This window comes from Symphalangus syndactylus, chromosome 6 (genome assembly GCF_028878055.3).
Source record: "Symphalangus syndactylus isolate Jambi chromosome 6, NHGRI_mSymSyn1-v2.1_pri, whole genome shotgun sequence".
NCBI lineage: Eukaryota > Metazoa > Chordata > Mammalia > Primates > Hylobatidae > Symphalangus > Symphalangus syndactylus.
The window spans coordinates 119,721,741-119,749,055 of NC_072428.2; the positions used below are offsets into that span (position 1 = coordinate 119,721,741).

The window sequence follows — 27,315 nt, forward strand, 5'->3', positions numbered from 1 at the left end:
TCGGAGAGGCTGAGGCAGGAGAATGGCGTGAACCCGGGAGGCGGAGCTTGCAGTGAGCCGAGATTGCGCCACTGCACTACAGCCTGGGCGACAGAGCGAGACTCCGTCTCAAAAAAAAAAAAAAAAGACAGTATCTGAGATGGACTAAACTCTAAGCAGAAAACAAAGGAAGGAAAACAGTGTGTGCACTTACACACACACACAATTAAAATTTAAAGGAAAAAAGAAGGGAGGCTGCTGGGAAACACGTGGGTTAGGCAGGTCCTAAGCAACCTACTGGGGGAATTCTGGCCAAGCCTGATGGCTTTCTAGAGCAAAAGACAGCAAAGTGTAGACTCAGACAATGATGCAGACAGGAGAGTTAAAAGACATACGTTTGCAATATGTTTAAAAATATTTACTTTTATAATAAAAGCAAACACTGTAGACTATTTGGAAATTATAGAAAAGTATGTTTTTAGTCTCCTTTAACTGAACAGCTATGGATAACATCAATAGTTTGGCATTCAAATGTGAAATGTATGGGAAAAATTAGTTGTACTATATAAAAAACATTTTCCTGTGTGTCCCTTCAAAGAGGTGTTAAAACATGAGTAATGGGTAAAACATTTTATCCACTAAGATGTAACATCACTTAGCTACTTTATCACCAACTGGGTCATTTAGGTTGCTTCTGACTTTAAAGTATTATAACACTAAAATTTACGTATTCTTTTGACAGTGCACATTTCTAAATATTTCTTTAGATATTTTTTAACTTTTTAAATAAAATTATTCGAAGGATATAAAGTTTTTACCAAGCAATACATAGTGGTAGACTGGCTATATCATAATACCTTTGCCAACACTGTTTTATCTGCCGGTTTGACAAATCATATACTGTACTTTCGTTTTAATCTGCATTCTTTTGGATTAGACATAAAACCATTTTGTATCCTCTGCTTATTTTTTTATTAAAAATTACTCTATATTACCCTCTTCTATGAGATCATTCATCTTTATTTCACCCACACTGTAACTGCAAGTCTGTTTGGTGAAGGCTTTCACTTAACAGCTGAGTACAAGTATCAAAGGCTAAAAACTGTGAACCTCGAGAAAAGTGTGAGCTATGGCAGTCTCTGCAGCAATTTCTTTGCATAAAACAAAATCTTCATGAACCGGGGATTACTTGGGGTTCTGAATGAGTATCTCTAAAGTACTCATGCACACCTCAACAACTCTGAAGCTTTTGTGAAGACAATCTTTCTTATAGAAACTTATTTCTTCCTTACGCTCTCTCTTCTAAATTGAGGTGCTGACTCACACCTCTCCTAAAAAACAATGGAACCATGCCATTAAAGTACACGTAGTATTTTATTTACATTCCTCTTCTCCTAACCAGTAGAGATCTTCTACAGCCTTTGTCATGTCCAGCAGGATGCCAGGTACCCCGAGTTTTAATACACTGGTCATATCAAACACGCAGAATCTGTTTAATTCTAGTATCTCATTTTCTAGCAGAGGAAACAATGGTTCAGCTGAGTATCTCTCTTATGGTCAAGGAGAACCAGGGCCAGAACTTCTCTGCCCTGATAACCAGTCCACTGACCAATCACACTCTCCTAACTCCTACACAGTAACACCCAGCAGTATTGCTAAGCACTCTAGGAACTAATGTTTCTGAATGAAAAATATAAAAGTCTGAATTTTCAAGTAAGTCAGAAAAAGATTCAAATATGATTCATTTCAAAGCAGTCTCTCTGGAAAATTACGCAAATATTCAGCGATGTTATAGTTGATTAAAGGAGTTTTATAATTACTCTTTCAAAGTGCCTAGAGGGCTAGTTTTATACCCCAATTGATATTACTCGTTTTTCCATTCATCTTATTCTTTGGGCTTAAATGACTGTTAGCCATTTCAAAAATTCATATCCAGCTTCAAAGCATCAAGATTTGCCATCATTTATGATACTGAAACAGAAGTAAAGTTCCAAAAAAAAGAGCTCAAAGTGTTTGAAACAATAGTGGCATCGTAAGAGTAAGTTCATAACCTCCCAAAGTGTCCACTTATATTCCTGTTCTTTCCAAAAAGTAGCTATGCCACTATTTAGAATACCCACTCATTTATAGATGCAAATTGTTTTAAAGGGACATCTCATGCAATCATGTAACTACTGACAGCCCTCTAAAACTGTATTTGGAGAGTGTCCCAAAGATGAGCATATCACATTATACTGAATATATATATTTAAATATTCAGAGAGAAATGTCTTAAAGAGCATATTCCAGAATGTAAATAATGATACACTTAAAGGGATAAGATTATGAGACATTTTGATTTTTCTTTACTTTGGCTTACAGATTTTCTTACATTACTCTAATGGACATGGGTCATTTATACAATTAAAATATACATCCATACACAAACACACAAAATAGAACAAAGTACATAGACACTGCAGAATTCCAAGATCCAAGCATTAAAGATGTTTGATCTAAATTTGCACAGCTGATTGTTTAAAAGCTCAAAATTTGGCTCAGGAAGAACAGTACACTTACCCAGATACAACAGGGGCAAGATTTAAAAAGAATGTTGAGATTGAGTTTATCTTACCTCCTCGACCCTCTGTATAATTTTACAACTATCTATGCAACTCAAAAAGGAATCTTTGCCTTTTCTAAGTGAGCCACAACCTTTCTGAATGCTTAAAGCACATCTCAACAGTAATTACATTGTTGACGACCTGAAAATGGGTCACCCTGCACAACTGATTGAAACTCTCTTATGCAACCTTCCTCTAGAGGAAACAAGAAGAGCTTGTACAAATATTTCAGCTAAATCTACTTCCCTAAGAGAAGATGACACACATTTGTAGGCATTATCAAGTCCTGAAAGCACACAGGCAAAAGAAACAATTATGAAGAAGTTAAATTAGCTTAGTCATTTGTCCCAACCAAATTTCATATTGCATCATTAATTTAAGAAAGTGTGGAGGCTTTTTGTGTCATTAGTTAATAAATAAGCAATGCCTAAAGTTTAGACATTATTACCTAGAAAGTTATGATGAGATAATCATATTACCTAGAAAAATACATTAAGGTCTGAGAAATAACATTTCTACAAGATATGAAATTGCATTTCTATAAGTTCATTCTTAGTTTCAACAAGCTCTATTGTTTCCTTTCTGACTAGGAATGTGGGGTTAACAAAACTAGACTTAGCATGCCAGTTTTTAGCCTTTAGGTAAATAGGTATTTATGAAATGTATCTGAATGAACTTGCATGGACTTCTATAAAGGCTTTAAAGTCATATCACTAACCAACCTAAGAGTTTTAAATGGCTGAGTAGACAGAAACACCCTAAAGTTAGAAGATGAATAAACTGGGGACAGGGAACCACAACACAACAGAAAAGCCCTCTCAAAAGGAGAGGGTGTACAGGCGTATACGTTTCTACACCAATATAGGTGCTAAGTCAGATGTGCTCGGGGGCTGTCTCAAAGGCTCAACACTTCACAGCTCCAGTCCCACTTTACCATTCACAACGCTGAAACTTAGAGGCCCCTATAGCAAGAAAGAAATTTCTGATTCAATTGGTTAGGAGTGGGGGTGTAGTGGGGAGTGGTCTAGACTCCAGGAGATCAGGCATTACTTCTTAAGACAGCCCACAGCAGCCAGGCGCAGTGGCTCACGCCTATAATCCATCACTTTGGGAGGCCGAGGCAGGCGGATCACGAGGTCAGGAGATCGAGACCATCCTGGCTAACACGGTGAAACCCCGTGTCTACTAAAAATACAAAAAATTAGCCGGGTGTGGTGGCAGGCACCTATAGTCCCAGCTACTCAGGAGGCTGAGGCAGGAGAATGGTGTGAACCCAGGAGGCGGAGCTTGCAGTGAGCTGAGACTGTGCCACTGCACTAGAGCCTGGGCGACAGGGCGAGACTCCGTCTCAAAAAAAAAAAAAAAAAAAAAAAAAGCCCACAGCAGTAGCAAAATGTTTGAACTCTGGCAATTCTGAACATGAGGCTTAGTCTGACTGTCAGAGAACGCTCAATATATTACAATTTTATTGTTCTTACTTAAAATTGTTCAATATTTTAAAGACATGTATAAAGTGAAGCAAAAGAAAAAAAAGTTGGCTTAAATTAACTAAATTACTACCATTCTACAGTCTCCAAATATTTAAAGGTGTCCACCTTCAATCAGATAGATCTGTCACTGAGTGCCTTAATGGGGGTGACAGGTAAATAACATCACCCATTAAGGTAAAGGGAGATGAAGGTGAGGAGAAAGTACCTCTTTGTACAACCCCACTGAGGTTTCTCTTCTTTCTTTTGCTGTTTAGGAGGCTAAAAAGACTGGAGGTGGGAAGACTGCAAAGGGTCATTTAATTGTAAGGTACCCAGAGTTGGAGTGAACAAAAAAGCAAAGTAGGATCTAGGGAGGATTTCTGAAAATGATAGGATTAAAACACGTGCTATATAACATTCATTCTTGCAATCTGGCATTCAAAATTAGACTTAAGATATGTTTATTATTTTCCTGCTAACAGCTTAAAGAACAGTGGGGCCTTAAAGCTGGTTTAATCTGACATTGAAAGACAAAAATCTAAAGTAATAGTCATTATAATTATGTAAAGGGTATATTTAAATGTCTTCTAACACACTACAGAAGTTCCCCCCAAAAGTCACTGAATTAACCAAAGCCAAAAAAGGAAAAATTCAATTAGGTAGCCATTTCTGGCATTAATTATCTCCCCTGAAATGTAGGATTTTTCCCCCTTAGATTTCAAAACTCTCTAAGGAGAAAAACCAAGTAGTCACATACCTATAGATGGAGATTTGAAAGGGTATTTATCAGGTAGGTCCACTCTAACTTTCCATACTCCGCCTTCATATGGTGCTGAAATAAAAGTAAAAATGTTCATCAGAACTGCATCTCCAAATTAGAAAATAAGTCTGAGTGTAAATTAAACATTATCCCCTAATCTTCTGAAAACCTTCCAAATTAATTCCTTCAAGAGTCAGGGACCTATTACAATCAATACGTGCACCATGTTCAGATTAAGATACTTTTCTTGGAAAGATCTAGAGTTAAAAATTAAGCAGATTCATTCTGCAATTTACTTGATTCTTCAAAAGTACTAAACATTATTCAATTATTTGGTAAGTAATAGCCATGTTACTTTCCCTTCTATCTCAATAAACCCCATATTCATCCCCCATCCAAGGCCAAAAAGAAAACAACAAAAAACATTTCCTGGAAACCATCCACGTGGCCATCCATAACAAAACCCAGAATTTACAACTCATGTCTAGTACTGTCACAGAGAGATAAAGAGAAAACTACAGTCAGCCCTCTATATCTGCAGGTTCCACACCCCTAGATTCAACCAACCACAGATCAAAAATATTAGAGAGAAAAAATCCAAACAATAATAAATAACAATACAATTAAAAATAACACAAAAAAAAAAATACAAAAAAGGACAAGTGCGGTGGGGCTCACGCCTCTAATCCCAGCACTTTGGGAGGCCGAGGCAGGTGGATCACTTGAGGTCAGGAGTTCAAGACCAGCCTGGCCAACATGGTGAAACCCTGTCTCTACTAAAATATAGAAATGAGCTGGGCGTGGTGGCAGGCACCTGTAGTCCCAGCTACGTCAAAGGCTGAGGCAGGAGAATTGCTTGAACCCAGGAAGTGGAGGTTGCAGTGAGCCACGATTGTGCCACTGCACTCCAGCCTGGGTGACCGAGTGAGACTCCATCACTAAATCAATCAATCAATAAAATACAGTATAACAACTATTTACATAACATTTGCATTGTGTTAGGTATTACAAGTAATCTAGACGTGATTTAAAGGACATGGGAGGATGTGTGTAGGTTACATGCAAATTCTATGTCATCTTATATAGGGACTTGAGCATCTGTGGATTTTGGTATGAGGTGGTCCTGGAACCAAACCCCTGCAGATATCAAGGGACGACTGTATATAAAGTAATTGTGATAAGAGAAAGATTTCCTCACTGGTTCTGGAGTCCAACTAAACTTGCTTTTCAGAAACTACGGATGCTACCATCTGTCTTTGATATTCTATTAAGAAACAGAGTAAAAGACTGTAATAGAAGAACACATACCAACACATGTACTTACTTCCTTGTGGTCCATAAAACTTCACTACAAATTCATTGAGTCCTCCCAGGATCGTAACCTCATGTTTACTCTCAATGCTAATAAGGTGGATGGTAAAGGAAATTACACAGGCTTTCCAGTACCTGGCAGAATTACCAATAACACCCCCGGGATATGCCACTTAAAGTGTTACCAAAATTTGGCATGACATTGATAAAATATACATAATAATTCTGGTAGTTTAGGAGGCAATATATACTCTTGTGAGAAGAATATGCATGAGCTTTGGATTCAGAGACCGCCGTTCAAATCCCAGGAATGCCATTTACTAAGTTTTTGAGCCTAGGCAAAATAATGTCAATTTACTCCCTGAGTCTTTGTTTTCTCTTTGCAAATTGGGAAAACAGCGTTTCATAGGATTTCTGTGAGGATTAGACAGGTTAAACATGTAAAATGTGTAAGACTGCATTTTGCCTATATACATAAAAAACTGGCCAGACGCAGCGGCTCACGCCTGTAATCCCAACACTTTGGGAGGCTGAGGCAGGTAGATCACCTGAGGTCAGGAGTTCGAGACCAGCCTGGCCAATATGGTGAAACCCCATCTCTACTAAAAAATACAAAAATTACCCAGGCGTGGTGGTACATGCCTGTAGTCCCAGCTACTCAGGAGGCTGAGGCAGAAGAACTGCTTGAACTTGGGAGGTGGAGGTTGCAGTGAGCCAAGATCGCATTACTGCACTCCAGCCTCGGTGATAGGGTGAGACTCAGTCTCAAAAATAAAATAAAAAATATATGTGAAAAATAGGCGCTTAATTTTAGCTTTTCTCTCCCTTTCTACCCTCTCCTCCTCAATCTATCCCTAATGAGCCTGTCATATAAACCCAGTATTCCCTTTAGTCAAATTCAAGTGTTCAGCAAAATACAAATTCCCCTAAACTGGAAATGCTGTGCTCCTAAAACAAGGGATTTACTAAGGAGAGTTCCCACAATTGTCTCCTTGGCTTATGGCATAATCAACACAGTTAATGATACAACCTTGCCACAGTTAATGATACAACCTTGCCACAGTTAATGATACAACCTTGCCAAATGCAAAAGACCAACAAAACAAAACAAAAATTTTTTCAGATCTCATCCATAGCATTTGTTTTCACTGCCCCCCCCAAACTCCACCTTCTTCAGACTTGCATCAAGGTTTGGTATGCTCCAGGGCTCTAATCACAGAGGGGTAACACGGCTGTGCTCCCTTCCTCTAAAACTTACCTACCCCTGAGATTCTTGCCCCTTTAAGGTGCTAAGATTCAATTCTAGAAACCAAATTAATTCATATTAGAAAAGAGGACTACTGGTTTAAAATCTGTTCTATGTATCTGCTTTGCGGTAAAATCCAAAAATGATTCTCTCAGTAGGAATTTTAGGTGACAGAGGCTTTGGGAAGCTCTCAAATCCCACTGTAACATTAAAAAGGAAAACATGATAGACCGGTCTCATATTTCTCCATCAGCAGTGCAAATTATATACTGTTAATACAAAACAGAAACACTTAAAAAGTTTTATAATCTCATAGAGAATAAATACTTTTAAAGATCTGAAATTAAATATTTGGCACTCCAAGCCCGTGTCCAATGAGACACGGAACTGACTGCAAGAGGCCAGGTGTAATTTTGGTAAAGTCCTTGCTCAAGAGCCCTGAATAGTATCCACAAGAGGTATTTAAATAAGATAGTTCAGTCTAGGCTAATTTGATCTAATTCTTTTCTAAACGATAACTACCTACCTTAGAAACATGCACACTAAAAGGATTCAACGCTGTCCACATAGGAAAATTGGCTTTATTTCTCGCTTGGTCAAATGACACATGCATGCCTACTCTGACCAGTCACCCTCTGACATCCTGCAAAATATTCCAAAGTTAATGTTAATGTAATAAGTAAAAGTATAACATGTTTAAAATGTTTTAAAACTTTTTTAAAAAAAGCATCCTTGTGTCAGGTAAAAAAGGCAAATCCAGTTAAAATAAAATTAAATATCAACAATACAGCCCTTAAAGAAAACAGACATGGAAAACACTTCTATAGTGTAAAAGACAAAGGATAAACTAGGAAGACAAAAATGAGGATTTTAAAAATAAGTTATTACAAAGCCGTGAGAAAAAAATACAAATACCCCAACAAAGAAAAGGCCAGAACATCCAAGTCAAGAAAACTGAAATGGGTAAAACTGAAGTATAAAAAAGACTTCATTAAAGAAGTTTAAAGATATTTCTTCACTATAAACAATGAAAACAACGAAAGAGCTGGATAAAATCTAGCGTTCAGTGGAGTACAAATTAGTACTTCTGAGGACAAATCCAGCACTATATTCCAAAACTTAAAATGAATTTACTCTTATATGAAGTTATTTTTTTTAAAAATAGTCAGACACTGATGGTGGGAGTGTGATATGGTTTCACCCACTTTGAAAAACCGTTGGCAGTACTAAACCTGCACATATGCATATCCTATGCCTGTCAGCACTACTCCCGGAGATACGCCCAATACATATGGATAGTTACATTCACCGAAACCCATGTTTAAGAATGTTCACAGGACTATTTGTAACATCCAAAAATTAGAGACAATCCAAATGTTCATCAATGGCAAAAAGAATAAGCTGTAGTATAGTCACCCAAAAGAAAATTAACGAAGCATTAAAAAAGAAAAATAGGCTGGGCACAGTGGCTCACACCTGTAATCCCAGCACTTTGGGGAGCCAGGGCAGGCAGATCACTTGAGATCAGGAGTTTGAGACCAGCCTGGCCAACACAGTGAAACCCTATCTCTACTAAAAACACAAAAATTAGCTGGGCATGGTGGCAGGTGCCTGTAGTCCCAGTTATTCAGGAGGCTGAAGCAGGAGAATCGCTTGAATCCAGAAGGCATAAGTTGCAGTAAGCTGAGACTGCACCACTGTACTCTACCCTGGGCAACAGAGTGAGACCCCATCTCAAAAAATATAACTTAAAAAAAAAAAAAGAATGAATTGATATACATAATGGATGGGTTTTACAGATTTCATCAATGAACTACAAAAATAATTTCTCTACAAAAATTAGCCAGGTGTGGTGGTGGGCGCCTATAACCCCAACAACTTGGGAGGCTGAAGCAGGAGAATCGCTTGAACCCAGGAGGCAGAGGTTGCAGTGAGCCAAAATTGCACCACTGCAGTCCAGCCTGGGTGACAGAGTGTGACTCTGTCTCAAAAAACTAAATAAAAAAATAATAAAAATTTCTGTATTCTGGCCAGGCGTGGTGGCTCACATCTGTAATCCCAGCACTTTGGGGGGCTGAGGCGGGTGGATCACAAGGTCAGGAAATCGAGACCATCCTGACTAACATGGTGAAACCCCGTTTCTACTAAAAATACAGAAAATTAGCTGGGCATGGTGTCGGGTGCCTGTAGTCCCAGCTACTTGGGAGGCTGAGGCAGGAGAATGGTGTGAACTCGGGAGGTGGAGCTTGCAGTGAGCCAAGAATGCGCCACTGCACTCCAGCCTGGGCGACAGAGCAAGACTCCGTCTCAAAAAAAAAAAAAAAATTCTGTATTTTTTGTATATATGTTATGCTTTAATAAAAAGTTTACAAAAGTAAGTGTTTCTGATAAATCTGCATATATGTTTCCTGGAATATTTGAAGTTTAAAAATGGAAACAGTCTAAACATTTATCAATAAGAAACTGGTTCAATGAATTACTATTTTTTTTTTTTTTTTTTTTTGAGATAGGGTCTCACTCTGTCATTCAGGCTACAGTGCAGTAGCATGATCATGGCTCACTGCAGTCTCTACCTCCCAGTGATCCTCCCACCTCTACTTCCCCCCCTAGCTGGGCCTACAGCAGGCACCACGACACCCAGCTAATTTTTTTAGTTTTTGTAGAGACAGGGTTTCTCTCCTTGCCCATGCTGGTCTTGAACTCTTGGGCTCAAGTGATCCTCCCACCTCGGCTTCCCAGAGTGCTGGGATTATAGGCGTGAGCCACCATGTCTAGCCAGGTGAAATGACTTATAAGCCATTTATACAATAGGTGGCTGGCTGCACTGGCTCATGCCTATAATCCCAGCACTTCGGAAGGCCTAAGGCAGGAAGATTGTTTGAGCCTAGGAGTTTGAGGCTGCAGTGAGCTATGATTGTGCCACTCCACTCCAGCCTGAGAGACAGAGAACTTCTCTTTTAAAAAAAAAAAAGGCAAAAAACACAAACACAAACCATATGCAGTAGGCTACTAATAGTGTCTACTAGCGTCCTCTTTCCAACCAGAGCTCCACTAATGTATGTGTCTGTTCAACTTGGGTATCCAGAAGAAGTCAACTGAATTTAGTTGTACAAAGATATTCCAGCCCTTAAAACTGACAAGGATAATGAAAGAACAGAGTAGTGCAGAAGATTAAACGAGTTTAACAAAAGAAGTCTTAAACTAATTTTATAACATAAAAATCCACAGATGCAGCATTCTCCATCGATCAAAACTAATTTGCTATGAATGACACTGATCTACAGCAATTACTTTTAATCATTTAAAATTACGAGGCCGGGCGCGGTGGCTCACGCTTGTAATCCCAGCACTTTGGGAGGCCGAGGCGGGCGGATCACGAGGTCAGGAGATCGAGACCATGGTGAAACCCTGTCTCTACTAAATGTATAAAAAAAAAAATAAGCCGGGCGCGGTGGCGGGCGCCTGTAGTCCCAGCTACTCGGAGAGGCTGAGGCAGGAGAATGGCGTGAACCCGGGAGGCGGAGCTTGCAGTGAGCCGAGACTGCGCCACTGCACTCCAGCCTGGGCGACAGAGCAAGACTCCGTCTCAAAAAAAAAAAAAAAAAAAAAAAAAAAAATTACGAGTTGTCCTCGTGGATGTTGCTTCTGGGAAAACTGAAGATACCTTTTCTATCCTTTACCTGGATGTGATAAAACGAGGTTTCTTCCATTTTGCGGTTTGTTTGGAATTCGGTCCATACTTACATGTATTTTATAAAGAAGATCCTCCAAGCCTTCTCTTTCCCATGATCCCCAGTATAGCCCACATGCCAGATACAATGGGATTGTCTTTAATTATGTATCACATCATAAATTAAAGAGTTCTCATAGTCTACCTCATATGAAGACCCAAAAGCAAACTGAACTAAACCTTTAAAACTTTTACCAAACTGGTAAAATGAGAAGCTGTGCTAACTTTATGCTGCCTTGGAATGGTACAGGCACTAAATGAGATAGAAAAAAGAATTTAGGTTTAGTCTAAAGAAAAATACTGCATTAAAAATAAGCCATTCCATCACCACTGAATGAATGACTTGCCAAAAAATACATAATAATTACTTCACTGCTGTTACCATGTGTATTTATGGGAGAGACCATGAGTTTCTTTCTCCTCTCTGCTGCAAAGTCAAGGGCAAGGAAGGCAATAAGAAGGCAGGTTAAAATGACAAAAATAATGATCTATTTCTGGATGTGCTGGTCAGGCTGGGAGACTGGTGGGACTCACTAGAATATTCCTCATTACTTTCTGTTTCACGGCTTAAAAATATAAAATATCCTTCAGACACTGTTCTGGTAAAAACTCATTAAATAAGCCCATAAATCACATTTTATACTCACCTTTTTTGATCTTATTCACCAATACTGCTTTATACCCACTTAGCATTTCACTATTAAGGGGTATTGCCATTTTGTGTAGAATAATGATTAACATTCCCAAGAACCCAAGTCCATTTCACTTTTTAAAGTGCCAGCCACCCACCACATTATTTTCCCTGAATGCCATTATGATTACACAATCTAATATTTAAAGGCAAATGCCAAACTGTCAAGAGATAAATGACATTCTTGGCAAAATGTGTCTATCAGAGTTTTATAAGTGATTTTTATACAGTTCTGAAATTTTCCAGAAAGGAAGCCAAAGGTGAAGTCTGGGCCTTAAGGATTGACAATAACAGGTCAAGGACCAAGGATTCAGGGACCATTGAGTCCTAAATTTACTGATAACGAGTTCATAAAATAAAAGGGTGCCCTCCCTGAGCTGTGTGGAAGGGAACGAGGTCCTGGCATAAAGAATGTGCTTCTGTGCAGAGGGCAGAAGCAAGTCGTGTGGATTTCTGTGTTCAGACCCACCTGTTTCCTACTCTCCTGGAGATGAGTCACACTAGGAAAGCTGAAGAAACTTGGTAACTTTCACTACCTGGTTTGGTTTTTTTTGTTGTTGTTAAAAAAAAAATATGTCTGTTAATCCATTAATATGTAGGTATCACAAAAATAGTGCTTTGGGGGGGATATGTTTACAAGGAATCCTTCTCTTTTAGAGACATAAATGGAAATATTTACTAATAAAAATGTTCCTAGGATTTGCTAGTAAATAACCCAGTGTGGGTAGAAGAGGTATAGAAGAAACAGTAGAGGGCCGGCAACATTAATGATTGAATCCCACGTTAATGATCGAGTCCCAGTGGCACATGGTGATTTGTTACACTGTTCTCGCTATTTTTGTTTTACGTTTAAGTTTTCCATAATATAGTAAAAGTTCTTTAAAAACCTAATAATACAGTTATCAAAAGTTTAGCTTTGTAAAGGCATAAAGCTTAGCTGCTAGAGCTAAGAACAAGAACTAGAACTAGAATTTAGCAACTAGAGCTCTCTAGAACTTTTTTTCTTTTTTTGAGATGGAGTCTTGCTCTGTCACCCACGCTGGAGTGCAGTGGCACGATCTCAACTCACCACAACCTCGGCCTCCCAGGTTGAAGCAATTCTCCTGCCTCAGTCTCCCAAGTAGCTGGGATTATAGGTGCGCACCACCACGCCAGGCTAATTTTTGTATTTTTAGTAGAGATGGGGTTTCACCATGTTGGTCAGGCTGGTCTTGAACTCCTGACCTTGTGATCCACCTGCCTCAGCCTCCCAAAGTGTTGGGATTACAGGCGTGAGCCACCACGCCCAGCCAAAGGTGATACTATTAATGAGGCCCGTGCCCGGCCTCTCTTGAACATTTATAAAACAATCTAAGTTTTCCTGAGGTACAACAGTTTGAAGAAGACAAAAAATAGCAAGTGATCCAGTATTTAAGAAAGCAAAGACTGGCTAGGCGAGGTGGCTCACGCCTGTAATCCCAGCACTTTGGGAGGCCGAAGCGGGCGGATCACCTGAGGTCGGGAGTTTGAGACCAGCCTGACCAGCATGGAGAAACCCTGTCTCTACTAAAAATATGAAATTAGCCAGGCACCGTGGCACATGCCTGTAATCCCAGCTACTCGGGAGGCGGAGGTAACGGCGAGCCGAGATCACACCATTGCACTCCAGCCTGGGCAACAAGAGTGAAACTCCGTCTAAAACAAAACAAAAACAAAAACAAAAACAAAAACAAAGACTTTACATTGAAAGAGAAGCATACTCTGCTAACAGTCTGAAGGAAACAAGTTCAAGTGGTTTCATAAGGATGTCTATGAAAAATTCAATCACATGGAAGAAAGACAAGCATGTGTCTGTATATCCATGACAAACAGCCTCTGGGCAACATCCTAACCAGATACGCTCTTAAACTACAAGGAAAAATGGTCATGTCCAATAGAAAGGCTCCTGATTGAAGTAAGAAGCTGAAAAAAATTTTTAAGCGTTTTTTAATGTTCTTCAAATGAAGAGGGGGAAGGCTTTTACTCAAAAGAGAAATTGAATGGCAGAAATAAAAGCTATTCAGAAAATGAGCATATCTTGGGAAAGGTTTGCTAAGAGAAAAAAAGAAAAGTGGCATTGAGAAAAGACAATGGGAAGTGGGCTTCTACCAGTGATGAAATCCATATGTATAAAATTTAGGGACCATTGCAGTGGCTCACTCCTGTTATCCTAGCACTTTAGGAGGCTGAGGTGGGAGGACTGTTTGAGCCCAGGAGTTTGAGACCAGCCTGGGCAACATAGCAAGACCCCATCTTTTTTTTTTTTTTTTTTTTTTTGAGACGGAGTCTCATTCTGTCACCCAGGCTGGAGTGCAGTGGCCCGATCTCAGCTCACTGCAACCTCCGCCTCCCAGGTTCAAGCCATTCTCCTGCCTCAGCCTCCCAAGTAGCTGGGATTACAGGCGCCTGGCACCACACCTGGCTACTTTTTGTATTTTCAGTAGAGACAGAGTTTCACCATATTGGCCAGGCTGGTCTTGAACTCCTGACCTCAAGTGATCCGTTCGCCTCAGCCTCCCAAAGTGCTAGGGTTATAGGCATGAGCCACTACGCCCGGCCACAAAAACTATTCTTACACAGAGACTGCCTTCCAGAAGTTTGAAGTCTAGCAAGGGAAAATGAGATCTGTTTATTAAGAAGTACAGAAAGAGTCTGCATAAAGTACTACTATAGCTTAGAGTAGGAGAGATTTCTTCCAGCCCGGAGGGAGGGATAGGGATGGTCTGCTATGGAAGACAAGGACTTACAAAATGTCCTAAACAGAGTGTGATTTGGACACGTCGAGGTGGGAGAAGGAATTTAATGCAAAGATTTAGTATAGAACTGATTCAGGAAACTGAGAACAATACATTTTTACTCGGTGGCTCACGCTTGTAATCCCAGCACTTTGGGAGGCCGAGGCGGGAGGATCACGAGGTCAGGAGATCGAGACCACGGTGAAACCCCGTCTCTACTAAAAATACAAAAAATGAGCCGGGCGTGGTGGCGGGCGCCTGTAGTCCCAGCTACTTGGAGAGGCTGAGGCAGGAGAATGGCATGAACCCGGGAGGCGGAGCTTGCGGTGAGCCGAGATCGCGCCACTGCACTCCAGCCTGGGCGACAGAGCAAGACTCCGTCTCAAAAAAAAAAAAAAAAAAATACATTTTTATTTTGATGAATGGACCCCAGGGAATACTAGAAAGTAGGCCAAGACCACATTACGGAGGGCTCCGAAGTGTGGATTTTATCTGGCAAACAGGGAAATAGTATTCCATGCACAGTGCATCTACCTGTGCTTTACAAAGATAACCCAACTGTGGTGCGTAGGACTGGCTGAAGGTGGGAATAAGCAGAGTTTACAAAGATAACCAAATTGTGGTGTGTAGGACTGGCTGAAGGTGGGAATAAAGCAAAAGAGCAGAAAAGAAATATTCAAGCCCTCAACTAAGATAACAGCCACAGGAATCATGGGACATTAAACAGAGCCCTCACAGGCCTTCACAGCTGAACAGACCTGGCAGAGCCAGTAGAAAGCTCCAACGTTGCTACAATGTCTAATTTTCACAAGAAACCAAAAAATTGGATCTCAAAATCAATCTTCTAATTTCTAATTCAAGCTCTAAATTTCTAAGTGTAAACAAAGCATATGTGCTCCAATGTCTCCCTCTCAGTGAGGCCTTCTGGGATATCCTATTTACAACCACTTACTCCTAACATTCCCACCATGCAATACACTATGTATTTTACTATTATCTCCTACTGCAGTGCAAGCTCCGTAAGAGCAGGAATTGTTTATTTTGTTCACATAAGAGTACCTAGCAAATAGTAGACTATAAATGAACATGAGGCCGGGTGTAGTGGTTCACACCTATTTAATCCCAACACTTTGGGAAGCAAGGGCAGAAAGATTGCTTGAGGCCAGGAGTCTGAGACCAGCCTGGGCAACATAACAAAACCCAGTCTCTACAAAAAATTTTTAAACATTAGCCAGGCATGGTGGTACGTGCTTATAGTCCTAGCTAATCGGGAGGCTGACAGGGGAGGACCATATGAGCCCAAGAGTTAAGTTAGAGACCAGCGTGGGCAACATAGTGAGACCCCCATCTCTACAAAAAACACCAAAAAATTAGCTGGGCAGGGTGGTACGAGCCTGTAGTCCCAGCTACTTTGGAGGCTGAAGCAAGAGGATTGCTAGAGCCCAGGAGTTTGAGGCTGTAGTAAGCTATGACGACACTACTGAACTCCAGCCTGGGTGACAAACATAGACTCTGTGGCTTAAAAATAAATAAATTTAAAAATAAGATGAACACATGAATGAAGTTGCCAGTCCGAGGCCTTAATTTTCGCCTCTCAGACAGGTGAAGTGATACCATATATATATATATATATATATTTTTTTTTTTTTTAAGATGGAGTTTTGCTCGTTGCTCAGGCTAGAATGCAATGGTGTGGTCTCGGCTCACTACAACCTCCGCCTCCCAGGTTCAAGCGATTCTCCTGCCTCAGCCTCCCAAGTAGCTGGGATTACAGGTGCCTGCCACCATGCACGGCTAATTTTTGTATTTTTAGATTTTTGTATTTTTGTATTTCACCATGTTGGCCAGGCTGGGATTGAACTCCTGATCTCAGATGATCCGCCTGCCTCAGCCTCCGAAAATACTGGGATTATAGGCGTGAGCCACTGCGACCAGCCAACGGTGATACTATTAATGGCAAAGTGAAACACAGGACAGCAGGAATCAGTTTTGTAAAGAAAGATACTATTAATGAGTTTACTTTTGAAAACACTAAATTTGAGGTTATCAGTGGATAAACCAAAGTGGCAATATATTATAAACAGCTAGAAAACTCATGACTTAAAGAAGTCAACTTATAGGCTGGGCGTGGTGGCTCACGCCTGTAATCCCAGCACTTTGAGAGGCCAAGGCAAGTAGATCACAAGGTCAGGAGTTTGAGACCAGCCTGGCCAAAATGGAGAAACCCCGTCTCTACTAAAAATACAAAAAAAAATTAGCTGGGCGTGGTGGCGGGCGCTTGTAATCCCAGCTACTCAGGAGGCTGAGGCAGGAGAATGGCTTGAACCCAGGAGGTGGAGGTTGCAGTGAGCCGAGATTGTACCACTGCCCTTCAGCCTGGGTGACAGAGCAAGACTCTCTCTCAAAAAAAAAAATAATCAACTTATAAATCAATTAAATCTGAGCCTTTTTTTTTTTTTTTTTTTTGAGACAGAGTTTCACTCCTGTTGCCCAGGCTGGAGTGCAATGGTGCCATCTTGGCTCACCACAACCTCTGCCTCCCCAGTTCAAGAGAGTCTCCTGCCTCAACCTCCTCAATAGCTGGGATTACAGGCATGCGCCACCACACCTGGCTAAATCTGAGCCTGTTTCTTAATCTCTAAACAAAGAGGGAGGGGATGCAGGGAAGGGACATTACCTCACTCACAGAATTGTGGAAAATTAAATGAAATACTGTATATCCAAAGGTACCAGGCCCAGCAGCTGACACAACAGGAACTTAATTCTTTTAATGTAAAAATAAATAGGCCGGGCATGGTAGCTCACGCCTATAATCCCAGCACTTTGGGAGGCCAAGGCAGGCGGATCACAAGGTCAGGAGTTCAAGACCAGCCTGGCCAACATGGTGAAACCCCAACTCTAGTAAAAATGCAAACATTAGCTGGGCACGGTGACACGTGCCTGTAATCCCAGCTACTCGGGAGGCTGACACAGGAGAACTGCTTGAACAGGGAGGCAGAGGTTGCAGTGAGCCGAGATCATGCCATTACACTCCAGCCTGGGCTACAGAGCGAGACTGTCTCAAAAAAAAAAAAAAACAAACAAACAAACAAAAAAAACTTTACCTGAATGAATTGCCACAAAACTAAAATTCAAAGTTTATATAATGTAGTTTGTGTGTGTGTTTTTAGTTTTTTTCCTATATTCTTAATCAGAATACTAAAAAAACATGTTACACCATTTTTTTTTTTTTTTTTTTTTTGAGACGGAGTCTTGCTTTGTTGCCCAGACTGGAGCGCAGGGGTGAGATCTGGGCTCACTGCAAGCTCCGCCTCCCGGGTTCACGCCATCCTCCTGCCTCAGCCTCCCAAGCAGCTGGGACTACAGGCGCCCGCCACCACGCCCAGCTAATTTTTTGTATTTTTGGTAGAGACGGGGTTTCACCATAGCCAGGATGGTCTCAATCTCCTGACCTCGTGATCCGCCCGCCTCGGCCTCCCAAAATGCTGGGATTACAGGCGTCAGCCACCACATCAGGCCTCACCCTTTCTTTTTTTTTGAGATGGAGTCTCGCTCCCATCGCACAGGCTGGTGTGCGGTGGCAGGATCTTGGCTCACTGCAACCTCCACCTCTTGGATTCAAGAGATTCTCCTTCCTCAGCCTCCTGAGTAGCTGGGATTACAGGTGTACACCATCACGCCCGGCTAATTTTTGTATTTTTAATAGAGACAGGGTTTCACCATATTGTTCAGGCTGGTCTCAAACTCTTGACCTCAGGTGATCCACCCACCTTGGCCTCCCAAAGTGCTGGGATTACAGGTATGAGCCACCGCGTCCAGCCAACTACACCCTTTCTTGATGCTGGGTCATCATTATGAATAATAGTTGCTATACTGTACTACAAAATACAAGGATACCCTTAGGAACAAATAAGGAATATACTTATTTTTTTGCTGTAGAAAATTTCCCATACTGTTATGCTAAAGTCCTTGCATTGAGAGGTTCTTTTCCTAGTTTCTCTTTATTCTTAACCTTCAGCTATGTTTGGGAGATGACACTAGGCTACTATTCTTTAAAACGTATCTACAGTAGGCTAGAAAAATCAGATAACCGAAGTTCACGAGATTACTTTATGTTTAAAAAAAAAGGGTAAATATATCCTAAGAAAGACACTCTCCAATCAATAAAATATGTAAGTTTTAGCGGTTTACAACTAAATTAGTTGGCTAAAGCTGTCAAACAGCTTCTGAATAAGGGAAGTATCACTTATTTAAAAATAGCCATTTCAAAATAAATATGTATTGCCCAGAAGCAAAAAAAAATTGGCAACTTACTATAGTACCCTGAATACTTAAAGACCCATTATCTTAGGAGTAAAGGGTAACATATAGTTTTAAAATTTTACAGAGTCAACCGGTACAAGTAAGGTTAAATCGCAAGCATGTTCACTACCACCTAGCAGACTAAATCAGCCTAGCCTTAGGAGAGAAAATTGTTCTTCTCTAGTGTTATGCTTCGTTTAGAGTTTCTATGTCACAAACCAAACATAGGCAAAAACCAAGTAAACGTTATTTAAATAGGAAAATCATCACTATAACTTGGCTTTTCCCTGAATGTATTATTCTACCAGACTTCCAAATAATAAAGTAAAAAATCTTCAAAGAGGCCGGGCGCGGTGGCTCACGCCTGTAATCCCAGCACTTTGGGAGGCCGAAGCGGGCGGATCACGAGGTCAGGAGATCGAGACCATCCTGGCTAACACGGTGAAACCCCGGCTCTACTAAAAATACAAAAAATTAGCCGGGCGAGGTGGCAGGCGCCTGTAGTCCCAGCTACGCGGGAGGCTGAGGCAGGAGAATGGCGTGAACCCCGGGAGGCGGAGCCTGCAGTGAGCCGAGATCGCGCCACTGCACTCCAGCCTGGGTGAAAGAGCGAGACTCCGTCTCAAAAAAAAAAAAAAAATTTTTCAAAGAAAAATTAAGACTCATAGAAACATGTTAAGACATGTTTATCAGAAAGGTAAGAAATCTAAGTATCACACTCCCACCCAAAACAAAATATTTTTAAAAGCAGATTTACAAAGTCAGATACTCAAAGTCAGAAATGATCCAATTGCAGAAACAGTTTCAGAGAGAGAAAAGTGAAGGGAAATAGGGAAAAATAATGATACCATCTTGAGAGCAAGGAAATATAGTCAAAACAAAGATTTTGAGAGAAGTTCCAACTTCAGTTACGCACTTTAAAATGTTTAGAAGCTAGAAGGCTCTCGATGAAATATCAATAGCTTCTTAATAAACAAACTTGACTGCTTTGCTGTTTTATGGCAATAGTGCGTATTTGCTTACTTGCAACTGAAAATTACAAATTTACATAGTGTACAAATGCATGTATATAAATTAGCAGTATATTAGCTAAATAGTATATTACTCTCTTAACCCTTAAAGGGTTAATCAAAAGCCTACTTTTGGGCTGGGCACGGTAGTTCACACTTGTACTCCCAGCACTTTGGGAGGCCCAGGCAGGCGGATCACCTGAGGTCAAGAGTTCAAGACCAGCCTAACATGGGGAAACCCTGTCTCTACTAAAAATACAAAAATTAGCAGGGCATGGAGGTACACACCTATAATCCCAGCTACTCAGGAGGCTGAGGCAGGAGAACTGCTTGAGCCTGGGAGGCAGAGGTTGTGGTGAGCTGAGATCGTGCCACTGCACTCCAGTCTGGCAACAGAGACTCTGTCTCAAAAAAATAAAATAAAATAATAAATAAATGGGACCAGGTGCGGTGGCTCACGCCTGTAATTCCAACATTTTAGGAGGTCAAAGCAGGCAGATCTTTTGAGCTTAGAAATCTGAGACCACGGGCGCCTGTAGTCCCAGCTACTCGGAGAGGCTGAGGCAGGAGAATGGCGTGAACCCGGGAGGTGGAGCTTGCAGTGAGCCGAGATCGTGCCACTGCACTCCAGCCTGGGTGACAGAGCGAGACTCCATCTCAAAAAAAAAAAACAAAAACAAACAAAAACAAACAAACAAAAAAGAAATCTGAGACCAGCTTGGGCAATATGGTGAAATGCCATCTCTACAAAAAATAAAAAAATTAGCTGGGCATGGTGGCATGCGCCTGTAGTCCCAGCTACTCGGGAGGATCGCTTGAGCCCAGGAGGTCGAGGTTGCAGTGAACCATGATCACGCCACTGCACTCCAGCCTGAGCAACAGAACAAGACCTTGTCTCTTAATAAATAAATGATGTGCTTTTGTTTCATATCTAATCCCATTTTTTTTTTTTTTTTTTTTGAGATGGAGTTTTTGCTCTTGTTGCCCAAGCTGGAGTGCAATGGCATGATCTTGGCCCCTGCAACCTCCACCTCCCAGGTTCAAGTGATTCTCCTGCCTCAGCCTCCCAAGTAGCTGGGATTACAGGCACGCACCACCATACCCGGCTAATTTTTTGTATTTTTAGTAGAGACAGGGTTTCACTATGCTGGCCAGGCTGGTCTTGAACTCCTGACCTCAGGTGATCCACCAGCCTCAGCCTTCCAAAGTGCTGGGATTACAGGCCTGAGCCACCACGCCCGGCCCATCCCCATCATTTTTTTTTTTTAACTTCTTTTCTCAAAGTACATCCTAATTCTATGGAAAGATTGACACTCACTGTCAAATAACCATCAGCTAGTCAAGCATTCAGTTTAAAATCTGCAAACTTGGATTGAACTGCAGAGAATAAATAAAGTCCTGCAAGATTCTCAAGACATGAGACACTTCAGAGATATTAACAAGTCCACAATGAAATTCCAAATCTAGAAAAATTGTTTTAAAAACTTTTTGGAAAACTTTCAGAAGGTAGGACCTTAAAAGACATTTGGTACTTAATTAAAATCCACTTTTTCTGCTCTCAGGAAATTATAAAATAATTAGACAACAAAAATCTTTCCTGGTTAACTGTAGGCCTGGAGGCAAACAATGAGCTGTGCATCTGACAGCAGAAGTCCCAAGTGGCATTTAGTTATGGCTGTCACGTAGTCTCTAGCACCTGTCACATGCGGGCTATGGCATGAAGGGAAGCACAGGCGGAAGACCTAGATCTGCAAATTCTAAGGGTGGAGGGGAGACGAAACCATTGTGCACATGAGAAAAAGATGCAGGAAGAATCTTGTCATTCCAAAGGCAGAACCTACCTAATCACAGGAGGCTGGCAAGACAAGGAAAACAAATCACAACCTTAAAAATGACAACAGCAACTCACCTTGAAAACTTCCAAGTCATAGGCAACATATAATTTCCCCGTAAATGATACAAAGATGTACAAATAATCAGGTGGCCCTCTGCAAAATCCTAATGAAAACATCTATTTATTTCTTCCCCCCAACTCCCCCTCCCCAAAATACCTATTTAAAAACATCCTACTAGGCCGGGCACGGTGGCTCACACCTGAAATCCCAGCACTTTTGGAGGCCAAGGTGGGTGGATCACGAGGTCAGGAGATGGAGACCATCCTGGCTAACATGGTGAAACCCCGTTTCTACTAAAAATATAAAAAAATTAGCCAGGTGCCTGTAGTCCCAACTACTCGGGAGGCTGAGGCAGGAGAATGGCGTGAATCCGGGAGGTGGAGCTTGCAGTGAGTTGAGATGACGCCACTGCACTCCAGCCTGGGCGACAAAGCAAGACTGTGTCTCAAAAAAAAAAACAACAGAAAAAATCCTACTTCCCCTTTTGGGCTGTATGTGTCTTTGCTACACCACTCAAAGTGCTCAACACAAAGCAACTTCTCAATAAAAAGCTAAATTTAATATGACTTTATGGAGTATCTATGTAGTGCCTTTGGTATTCAAGTTTCTAATGTTCTCTGAAAAATCCTGGCTGGGCATCGTGGCTCATGCCTGGTAATCCCAGCACTTTGGGATTCAAGGCAGGTGGATCATCTGAGGTTAGGAGTTCAAGACCAGCCTCCAACGTGGCGAAACCCCGTCTCTACTAAAAAATACAAAAAATTAGCTGGATGTGGTGGTGGGCACCTGTAATCCCAGCTACTCTGGAGGCTGAGGCAGGAGAATCGCTTGAATCTAGGAGGCAGACGTTGCAGTGAGCCGAGATCACACCACTGCACTCCAGCCTGAGTAAGAGTGAGACTCCGTCTCAAAAAAAAAAGAAAATCTTTAAGAACACTGCTTCCATTTTTCATTTTATTTTCATTGTATTTATTTATTTACTGATTGATTGAAACAGGGTCTCATTCTGTTGCCCAGGCTGGAGTCCAGTGGCGAGATCTCGGCTCAGCTCACTGAAGCCTCGACCCTCCCAGGTTCAAATGATCCACCCACCTCAGCCACCCCAGTAGCTTGGATTACAGGCATGCATCAGCATATCTGGCTCATTTTTTATTTTTTGTATAGATGAGGTCTCCTTATGTTGCCCAGACTAGTCTCAATCTACTGGTCTCGAGTGATCCTTCTACCTCAGGCTCCCAAAGTGCTGGGATTATAGGTGTGAGTCACCTCGCTTGGCCCTTTTTTTTTTTTTTCCATTTTAAATACAGTTTTTACTCTAACTTGACATATAGACTGCAATGCCACTCAGTGAAGTAGCATTTAGCTAAGTCAGTGCATAAAAATCTCTACTCACAGACCTTTTAATCAGGCATTTATGAATCATTCACAGTAAGCAGTTAAATTTTACGAGGAAATATTTTCTTTGGCATTCTTCATAGTGACAAATAGTTACCTCTGTAGAGTGGTGGGTGATAATTAATAAATACCAAGCTGCCGTACCCATTCAGCAGATAAAGATGATCAAAGTGTGAATAATGGATCATAAAAAAGGAGCAGGACGAGATGCCAGATATGCCATCATCCCCTTCCCCTTACATTACATTCAGCGCACCCCAAAGTCATGGAGCCACTTACTCAAAGACCCAGGTCCACAAACCAGACCATGCCTCATCTTCCTTTCCTTCCCTACACTGGCTAATTACCAGTTTATGTCTCTAGAGATTGATTCCCCATCTTAATGACTTCTATAATATAATCTCAAGAAAATTCTTAAAACTCAAATACCTATAAATCCAGAGGAAAATGGAAAAGGTAACACATATGCACATATAAACAATGAGTTTGCTCTTATAAAGAGGTTAGAACCCACTAGTCTAAAGCTCTAATCATAGTCTGCTTGTTCTTTAGTTATCTTGCATAACATGAATGGCTGATCCCTGCTGCTCCCTTTACTACTTCAAGTTCATTAGGCATAGCAGGTGTCAAATATTAAGTGGCACTAATATCAATTTAACCTTGATTTCATAAAACTTAAAAAGGGGAAGAGAATACTAGACTTTGGCCTTTTTAAAGCAATACATGCAAAAAGAAATAAAGTAACAGGTCCAAAATTACTGTCAAGGTTTTATTCTGAAAAAAGCAAAACTACAGATGGATACACCAGACAGAATGCTAAATGTAATCTACATGCAGAGAACTCTGCATTCCAAAACAAATGAATATGCCTTTATTCAACTGGGCCCAGTTTCCATTGTCCCTTTGGAAGATTTATGAGAGGCAGTACCCATTATCTGTTGGAAGTTTGATAAAAACTTGTATAAACAGTGTTTTAAAAAATCAAACAGTAATCTAAAGAGATATAGAAAAATAGCAGTGTCTTCTTGATTGAAACTCTGCTTAAAAACTATACAGAAGTGTAGTTAATAGGAAAATACCTTATTTGATAATATGTTCAAATAGCTATTATAAGCTGCCTGTATTTATTATCTTTATCAACATTTAGGACGAAAGAAGTGGCATAAAAAACTTTCAACAGAAACTGGAATGCTGCTTTTTAAAAAAATCCATAGTGAAAATAAGCAAAAGAAATGAATTACTGTATGGAAAAAAACTGCTGTTAAAGAAATACCCTACCACAAGAAAATCACACCAATATGAGTAAGCACGAAAACCCTGGAAAGTCAAGGGAGGTGAAAGTAGACTGTATCTAGGTGTGCAATGTGATACAACAAGAGTGGTAGAGCTATTTTCAGCATCATACTACTAACAGGTGATAGATCTCAGAGAAAAAGCCACCCTGCCATATTAGCGAAACTGCTAGCTCAAGACCAACAGAAATGATTAACATACAGTTAAGAAATGATCTGTCAGGTACAATTAGGACATATGAAGTGATAAATGAATGGTATAGAAACCAACCTAATCACTTAAGTAGAAGTTTGAGATTTAAATATGCTTCAACAATAAGAATAAATGCTATATTGTTATGAAGTATGGGAAGGAAATTAAAAATCAAGTTTCTCACAAGAAGTAGTACTTCCTGAAGAATTGAATAATATGAAAAAAATCAAGCTATTTGGCAAAACGACAGAAAACAAACCTAGACACATATACAACAGTGGATGTATATATAGTAAGAAAACTTGACATTGAAAAGGTGAAAAAACTATTGAGTTTCCTTCTCTCATGTTTGCACCACGGAGACAAGTAGAACTGATAGGCTCAGGTGCCACCATGTGAGATGTGCTGGTGCAATCTGAGGGCACAGTGCAGAGGAGAATCCCTCCTGAAAGACACAAGAGCACCCTCAATACAACCAAATAACCTCATCAGATCAAGTGTTGAGTTTCAGGCCTTTTTTTTTTTCTTGTCTTTTAAAAACATGACTGGGGCTTAAAATAGCCTTTCCACCCCGCAACTTCTAGTCCCACTGCCTAGATACTACCATTGCTTATGCACTTTCCATAGAAATGTTTACATACACACACATCCACGTCATCACATACACAAAGACACGTAGGTACAAACTGTTCTGTAAATACCTCTGTCCATGCATCTATGGAGGATATGTTTGAGGACATATAGATCTAAGCTCCTTTTTTTAGTGCTTGTATAATGTCAATATACCATAATTTACCTATCCGTAATTTCACATCCATTAGTGAATAGGAAGGCTGTTGTCTGCTGTTTTTTTGTTTTGTTTTGTTTTTTTGCTATTAGTTACAATAAATATCCCAGAACATGTCTGTTGGTATACTTTTTCAAGTATCTGTTTGCAATTTCTAGAAGTGGAACTTCTATTCAAAGGGCTGTATATCTAATTTTGATATATAATGCTTAAATATCCTTCAAAAAGGTTGCATCCAGTTACATTCTAACTACCATCACATGAGCAGACCTGTTTCCCTCATGCTCTCACCAACACCAGTATTAAAGCTTTTATAGTAAAGTTCACCTTTAAACACCACCTCAATTGCCAAATGCAGCTCAAATTGCCCAGTGCTTTTTTTCTCTCATGCTGTTCACCAATCCAACAGAGCCCTGGCTAGGTGACCCATTGGGAAAAGCATGCTTTTCACAGGGATTCGCTCTACTGATCTTCCTTCTTGCCTCTCTAACACAACAAGTGCATGTGCTCCGGATTCATGAACAAAAACTTACTAAGATATGAAGCACCTTTCATCAACTATCTCAAAGAGAAGGCTAATCAATTAAATCTCACTTAACCTGAGACAGGTTAACTCCAGAACCTGATCAGAAAAAACTAAAAATAAAGGACAGAGTTTAGTCTGATACGGCATCACTTAAACAACAAGGAGTAGTATTTTACCTACATCTCAAACACTTAAAAAGTATTTGTACTTCTAAATCTGTGCCCCCACAGGGCTGGACGCCATGGCTCACACCTGTAATCCCAGCACTTTGGGAGGCTGAGGCAGGCAGATCACTTGAGGTGAGGAGTACGAGACCAGCCTAGCCAATATGGCAAAACCCCATCTCTACTAAAAATACAAAAATTAGCCAGGTGTGGTGGCACACAACTGTAATCCCAGCTACTCAAGAGGCTGAGGCAGGAGAATCGCTTGAACATGGGAAGTGGAGACTGCAGTGACCCAAGATCACATCACTGCACTCCAGCCTGGGCTACAGAGTAAGACCCATTTCAAAAAAAAAATTAAAATACTAAAATAAATCTATGCCCAAAATAGGATATGAAGTTAACTTATTTCTTAGGTGGACCTGATACATCAAATAGCTCCTTATTCCAAACTACTGTGCTATTACAGCATGCAAAATAATGTGTTCTCACAAAATGACATGGATTTAATTACCTCAACATCCAACATTAATGTAACACATTTGTTACTCTCCAATTTGCTAAAAGTCATAGAGTTTACCCTTGACTAAATGTGAGATCCCATAGAAGATAATTCAAACACATGGAAGATAATTCACTGTATCTATATAACATTTGTATATACTATTTGATTTTATAGTTTCGAATATTATCAAATGACTTTCTCACATTGGAGTATCAGGATTTTCAACCTCACCCCCATGTTTCTTCTCCCTCTCCATGGAATACAATCACATCACCATTGTTGGCCAAATCACTATTTAGAGATTATGTTATGACCATGTAAATATTATTCACTTCTGAGCCATATAGCACTGTATGATTAAGTTTTCTTTTTCCTTTTTTTTTTTTTTGAGACGGAGTCTCGCTCTGTTACCCAGGCTGGAGTGCAGTGGCGCCATCTCCACTCACTGCAAGCTCCGCCTCCCAGGTTCACGCCATTCTCCTGCCTCAGCCTCCCCAGTAGCTGGGACTACAGGTGCCCACCACCACACCCGCCTAATTTTTTGTATTTTTAGTAGAGACGGGGTTTCACCGTGTTAGCCAGGATGGTCTCTATCTCCTGATCTCGTGATCCACTCACCTCGGCCCCCCAAAGTGCTGGGATTAACAGGCGTGACCCACCGCACCAGGTGTTTTCTTTTTCTTTACAGTATTTTTCCTCAAAGA

The 27,315-nt window shown here is 40.6% G+C and overlaps 1 protein-coding gene across 7 annotated transcripts in view; it reads right to left on the minus strand.

The window, feature by feature from the left end:
* The window catches only part of UBE2H (ubiquitin conjugating enzyme E2 H), a 124,485-nt gene that overhangs the window by 45,226 nt on the left and 51,944 nt on the right, over positions 1 to 27,315 (minus strand). For 3 of the 7 annotated variants that reach the window (XM_063641637.1, XM_063641636.1, XM_063641635.1), the window contains 3 exons: positions 7,895 to 8,011; positions 6,136 to 6,212; positions 4,809 to 4,883 (listed from right to left, as the gene is read on the minus strand). In XM_063641637.1, coding sequence (XP_063497707.1) covers positions 4,809 to 4,883; positions 6,136 to 6,212; positions 7,895 to 7,905 — 163 coding nt within the window. In that variant the 5' untranslated portion in view covers positions 7,906 to 8,011. Of the gene's footprint in view, positions 1 to 4,808; positions 4,884 to 6,135; positions 6,213 to 7,894; positions 8,012 to 20,142; positions 20,251 to 21,763; positions 22,109 to 27,315 lie in introns of those variants that run through there. The other 4 variants (XM_055284007.2, XM_055284009.2, XM_063641638.1 and 1 more) reach the window with 3 other exon arrangements.